At 32.7% G+C, this 6,867-nt stretch overlaps 1 protein-coding gene across 5 annotated transcripts in view; it reads left to right on the top strand.

Annotated features, from left to right (window-relative positions):
* LOC106469873 (protein timeless-like) overlaps positions 1-5,528 on the top strand; it is a 48,102-nt gene extending 42,574 nt beyond the window's left edge. For 4 of the 5 annotated variants that reach the window (XM_022398446.1, XM_022398445.1, XM_022398444.1 and 1 more), the window contains one exon: positions 2,829-2,963. In XM_022398446.1, the coding sequence (XP_022254154.1) occupies positions 2,829-2,907 (79 nt within the window). In that variant the 3' untranslated portion in view covers positions 2,908-2,963. Of the gene's footprint in view, positions 1-2,828 lie in introns of all 5 variants that reach the window. The other variant, XM_022398447.1, reaches the window with a different exon arrangement.
* The last annotated feature ends 1,339 nt before the right edge of the window (positions 5,529-6,867 follow it).

Here is a 6,867-nt window from a genome sequence, read left to right as displayed (position 1 = left end):
AATACACTTGTTTAGACAATTTAAGTGATTTTTTTTATCACAACACCAAGATCTTTTTTCTTCAACCACAGTATTTAATGTATTCTTATTTAAGTTGTAACAATAATTTGAATTGTGAAAACCTACATGCATCATCTTACATTTTGGATAGTTAAACATCATCTGTCACGTATTGATACAGTTAGCCACCCCAAAAATCTTTGTCATCTGTAAACTTCAAAATTTTGTTAGTCACTCCAGAGTCAGTATCATTAATATAAATCACAAACAGCAGAGGACACAGCACAGAGCCCTGAGGCACACTGCTTGTAACTGTAATCCAGTCAGATCTAACTCCATTTATTACTACTCTCTGCTTTCTACTCTGGAGCCAATTTTCTATCCAGTTTAATAACATTTCCCCACACCCACAGACTTAATTTTTGTAACAAGTCTTTTGTGATGCACCTTATCAAATAATTTCTGAAAATCAAGGTAAACCAAATCCACAGTATTTCCTTCATCAATTCTTGCAGTAACACCCTTAAAGAATGTCAGAAGATTTGTTAAACAAGACTTTCCCTTAGTGAATCCATGCTGGCTCTTTGACACTATATCAAACTATTTTAAGTGACTCTGCAATGCATCTTTAATCACACTCTCCAAAAACTTTCCAGCTACTGATTTAAGACTAACTGGCTTATAATTGCCAGGATAATGTTTACCACCTCCTTTAAATGTTGGACTAACATTAACCAACTTCCAATATTCTAATACTCTTCCATGACTCAATGACCTATAAAAAAATATTAAGGGCTCAGTAAATGAAGACTTAGCTTGCTTCTTTAAGATGTTTTTTCAAGTAGCCACATGGAATTCCTGGACCTAGGAATAAATGATGAAGCATCTTCTGTGTTACATTGATAGTCTGATGCTACAGAGTATCTGGAGCTTGATCAACTCTGAAGCTTGGAAGCTATTGTTGCACAGTTGCATCAATGATTTGACCCGGTAGAAAATTGAATTATCTATTGGGCAGAATTCTAGGCTTTTTAACAAAACTTAGCCATGGATGCAGATGAGCTGTGATGTTTATAAGGCAAAGCATACTCCAGCATGGCAGCATCCAACCAGAAAATATCTTGATCAACAAGTTTGTAGAGGGACATCACTTGAGTGTTATATTGTGTCTCTAACCATAGCTGTTTTTATAGCATCAAGGTACAAAATCATAACTTTGAATAAGTTGTTAAAGTGAAAGGAACCTCCAGTAATAACTGCCATGGCTCCTCTGGAGTTCACCATGAAAAAAACTACTTGTGCATTAAACAGAATAGTTCCAGCATCATTTATATACACTCATGCAGTCCATGGTTTTTATGCATATTTTGGTTAACATTTTATGGTTTCTCCATAGAAGTGCAGCTCAACTGGGACACAGACTATACTAGCAGATAACACCTGTAGGACATTTAACCCTAAAATGCAGATACTTGAGCCGAGACCTACCACTTCAAGTCTCACATGTTTAGCGATGATAAAAACAGTGATGCATCATTGATATTTTCCATTAGTGCTAGGCAATTACTGTTTGTGAGGACAAATCCTGTAATTACTAGCTAGAGTGGTGGTTTACATAATAGTAACTGATACACCACAAGATCAAGTAGTTTAGCAGAACCTCTATCTTGCATCTGTGTAATTTTACAAGAACAAATAAAGTCAAATTCAGCCCTGCAAATATTGTACTAACTAACACACCTGAAGAAACAGACAGATAGGTGTTTTCTCTCAAATCATTAGTGAGACCTGACAGTGTTTATAGTGCATCTTCTCCCTTGAGCCCATTGTTGATTATTTGGACTATTCTGAAGAAACTGGTCTCCTGTGCAGACACAGGAAGGGGAAACCTAAACCTCTGGAAGTACTACACTCAAATGTGTCAATCCCATATAATGAGAACCTGAAACAGATGACACCATGATTGCAGATGACATACAGCAATCTGGTTCAGCATGCATGGCTACCAACTGAGCAGTAAAGGTATCACAAACCTGCCTTGAAAGCTGTGCTAATTATATGAATGAAGAACATTTCTGGTGTAGGTTTCCCCTTCCTATGTCCTACTTGATTTAGTTAGTGATTCTTTTTTTATTTTGTTGTATTGTTCTTTTTTGCATGATCAACAGTTAAGTGTTTTCCCAACTTTTGTATGCTTTTTTATTTTATGTTCCCTACTTTTTCTTGATCTCAGCCCTATTTGTTACCATGTTGTGTGTCTTGTGCCATCCTGTGTTGTTCCTATTCAGTCTAACCATAATTTTCATGCAATTTCAGCAATTCACAGAATAACTTTATAATTGGAGTTAAAACTAAACTAAAAGTCACCTTGAGGACTAACACATGAACCCAACATGTCATGTGCTTACATCATACAACTAATATAAAGCAGTTAAAACTGATCAGAAGGACTTGACTTTTTACAGTTGAACATACTAGAATTTCATCAGTAAACAAAGAAGAGGCTGTTGAAATTTACATTTAGACTAGTTTTACTGAAAATCATTTTTGTTTTGTATCTTATCTGTTTCTCCCTACTATATGTTTTCATGGGAGTATTTTTTAGAGCTAAAAGTCCATTTTAAAATTTTATTGGTAATTATTTGGTTAACTCACTGTAGTAACCTCAAGCTTAGTATTTTGTCACTGTTTATGTTGTTCTTCACTGACTGTGTAAAAAATTGAAATGAATAATCCAGTCTTGCATATTTAATATTTCATTGTGGTTACACATACATCCAGCTGTTTAGCAACTGTAACTGTCCGTTGGCTTCACTCTTCCTTTACAGCTCATGGTTGGATCTAGATGAACAGAATAAGAAGGAAGACTGTGTTCCTGAAATCATCAATCCTACACAAACACATTGACCCAACTATCCATGAACATCTAGAATTGTGCCAACATGAACATCAAAATGGTTCAACATGTAAATGATGTCATCAAACTCGTGTATGGAGCATCCAAAACAAAAAGAGGTTACATCAGTGATAACGAGCAGCTTGTATCAGCAGTAAACAAGTTGCCTAAAGAAAAAAAAGGGTTGGGTTTTTAAACATATAACAATAAATTTAGTACATGATATAACTTTTGTTTTTGCATATATTTAGTAATAAAGAAAGAAAAATGGCTTATCTTCCTAAACTTGAAAATATCCCAATATGTTCTCTTCTCGATATAAATATATTCTTTAAGAAACAAAGCTGCATGAGTTCTATTAGAAATTAAGTATTAGCATTCTGTTGCTTGACCTTTGAAAATAATTGAATCTGGTAGTACTGAATGTCCTGAAAGAGTTTATCTATTATGCATTTTATTTCTGGTCCAAAAAGGGCTTTCATTTTTAAAACTTATCATTTTTGGTAGAATGTAGAAATGTGTGGAAAATATTTGTATTTTGTTGAGTTTTTTTTCTAGCATTGCAACCAAATTTTTTGTTATTTGTCATGATTATTTAAGCAGTGTCCTCAGAAATTGCATAAACTCTATACATGATAAATTATTGATGATGTATTTTCAGAGAGAGAAAAATATTAGAGATATATGGGCTATTGACATCAATTGTATTTTTACAAGTGTTTATCACACTTTATCAGATTAATTCTGTCTTGTTATATCTACAAAATATCTTGTATCATTTATTTGTCTTTCTGAATTCTGTGCATTTAAGTTTAACTTATTAAGTGCATTGATTGGATTTAAATGAAATTTGAATATAGTAAAGCATCTTTGTTAAATTCATTAAAAAGTTGTGATGACAGCTGTTTTGAAAAACTTGAGACTTTATAGTATTGATAATCCAACTTACGTTATTGTTCATTGAATGTTTATTTGTCTAAATTAATACATTAATGGTTATGTTTTGGAGTGAAGTCATATTTATCAACTGCAAACTCATTCTTGAACTACAAAAAGTTGATATTCTTCCAGGACTTTGCTTTTAATTTCTGTTCTAGTCCGTCATGTTTATCAAAATACATTTATATGTATTATGTCTAACATCAATAAGAATTTACTTTGAATATATAAATAACTACAAATTTTACATTTATATACTTTGTTGAGTTATTTAATCATTCCCTGTGTGTGTGAACAAAACATGTTGCTCTGAAGTAAGAGGTGTTCCCTGGGTCAGTGATAAATTTATGGACTTGCATCTCAAGAACCTGGGGTTCAATTCCTTGTAGTGGAAAGAGTGAAAAAAACTAATTGTGTGTCTCTGCACTAAGAAAACAACAGCTGAAGAAAGAATATCATAGAAGAAGGTTTAACTAATAAATTTCTAAAACACTGGGAATTGATCCATATAGGTAAAATTTCTTACCTTATTTTGTGATTAATTTTTTTCAGTTCCTAAGATTTGTTTTTATGCAGCTGTTATAAGCCATGTAGGACTCAGAAGGCAACTATGTTGTTCTACTGGGTATTTATGGTTGGTCATATACAGTTAAGTAAGAATGAATGAGATAGTGCAAACATATGTAAAGTTTAACAACATGTTCACGGACCAAAGTTGATAACTTTGAACAGTAGACTGTAAGATATACCAAGGCTCTTTCTGCCTTCTGATATTAAGGATCGTTGTAATTATCATAACTGTGTAAGGTTTCATTCATTTTGTATTAATGTGTTTTATGAATAGAAAAGTAGGTCTAGTTTTGTCAGTTTTTACCTTCTTTTTGTTAAATGAACTGTCAATGTTTATCATCACTGTGCTTCAGTATTAATGTGAAATGACCAAAATTGTTCTTTGGTAATATATTATGTAAAGAAAAAGTATATATTGTGTGTGAAATTGTATGTTTGTTGTTGGAGGTATTATATTTTTTATGGACCAAAATGAAAGATCAAATCTTACAATTGAACGATGAAGCAAACCATCACTTATAAAGTACAAAAAGGTCTGGTCTATTCAGTATTTTAATCACAGTTTGGCCTTTTTTACCAACATTAAACATAGGAATGTTATCTGTTATGTATATTATCTACACAAACTGCTGAATCACTTCATCACACTATTTTACCAACGTTTATGATTATATTTGAAGTGAATAAATGGCAGTATTTTTTTAGAAAATTCATCGTTAAAGTTTTGAGATTTTTATATAGTGAACTATTCATTATTTTCATGACTCATGTGACACCTGAAAAGTTCGTTTTAGGGGAAGTTGCAGGTCACATCCTGCATTCTCTTTCTGTTATATTATTATTAGCACCATTGAAATATATTGAAGTAATAATCCACAAATATTGGATTTATTTGTATTATGAACTGTGTACAAATAATTTATTGAGGAGTTTTTCAAGAAGTTATAATGACTATAATTTGTTTTTGTGTAACTTTGATTTGATAGATTTTTAGATTATATATTTTAATGTCCCATGTTTTTGTATGTTTAAAATTTGAGCAAGTGTTATTGTACTATTTGTCAGAAGAATTTACATTGTACATTATTGTATGTGGAAATAAAAACATTCATATATCTGGATCTCCATATTGCTTTGTTCCATAATATGTTCACACAGATGGAAAGAAAGCATTTAACAGATGATTGAATTACTAAATAGCACTGAACTGTAATACATCAGACTACTATATATAGATTAGTTACCAAAGAACTGTACGGATGGAGGACAAATAGTATTACTGGTACATTTTTTACAAAAGAAACTGGAACTTCTTCTAGGGTGAGTAATGTTATATCTTAGCCACAATCCTTTGCATACCTTCCATACATGCTTGGTTGAAAAAACCAAGTAATTACTGTCCACAAATGAGTATTCATGACCTATGGTAGAAGTACAGCATCTTCTTCCAGTTCCATTGATTTTCCATATAATGGCCTTGTCTGGAGTATTGCTCTGCTGTGCAACATCTACTGCAAGAGGCTTTTGCTCAATACACTAAGGCCAATGTTGTCTTTGTCCTCTTTACATGCTTTCCTCAGTCTATCAGCTGTACATGAGTGGCAATTTCCAAAGGCCCATATGAGCAACTCAAAAGCAAAGAAGTCCATGTCCGATGCCTGCAAATGATGTAACTTGAATTCTCATTTGTACTTTCATCTTCAGAACGGAACTGGTATATTAACTTGGGCATGTGACAGGATGCCTCATCTTCATGGATCCATACTAATTTTCAGTCCAGACAGAGATGAAGTTATTTCTAATTGATTAACCACAGAGTAGAGAATTAGGCCTGCTAACAACAGATACTCTTGGATATTGGGCTTTAGGGTATGTTTCCCTTTATATATTGCAGCTGTGAAGACTGTGAGGTAAAAAATCCAAATGTAAGTCACAAATGCTTAATAACACTTAAAAGTTACAAAGTAAAACAATATATTATACTACAGTAAACAGTACAATAATACACTAAGGCAAGTGATCTATGAGTGTGTGTGTGTGGAACTGGTAATAGCAAATGAGGTATTTATTTAATGAGCTTGTATTAATTAAGTGTCCCCCCCCCATAACATGTAAGTTAAACTAAGAATAAAAGTAAACCTCTAAGTTAGGTTTAAATGCAAACTGAAAATAAAACTACTAAAGTTGCTTTAAAAGTAAAACCCCAAGTTAAAACAAGGGTGTCTATCCCCCTCATGGCATGGATGCAGCCCCCTTCCAACACAGTGTTAGATATACATGACTGTGCATTTTAAGTTTAATATGAGAGTATTATTTAGTTTATATAGTGCAAACAATAAAGTACATTATTTTTAGAAGCGATAGTTATGACAAGTTTTCGTATCCAACTGTTTACAAATCATTTGTTGGTGTACTTTGGTGACAGATTTTCTTGTAGGCAGATTCTGTTAAACAAGACCGAT

Source organism: Limulus polyphemus, unplaced genomic scaffold (genome assembly GCF_000517525.1).
Source record: "Limulus polyphemus unplaced genomic scaffold, Limulus_polyphemus-2.1.2 Scaffold3697, whole genome shotgun sequence".
In the NCBI taxonomy this organism is placed as follows: Eukaryota; Metazoa; Arthropoda; class Merostomata; order Xiphosura; family Limulidae; genus Limulus; species Limulus polyphemus.
This window is presented reverse-complemented; position numbering and strand designations above follow the sequence as displayed.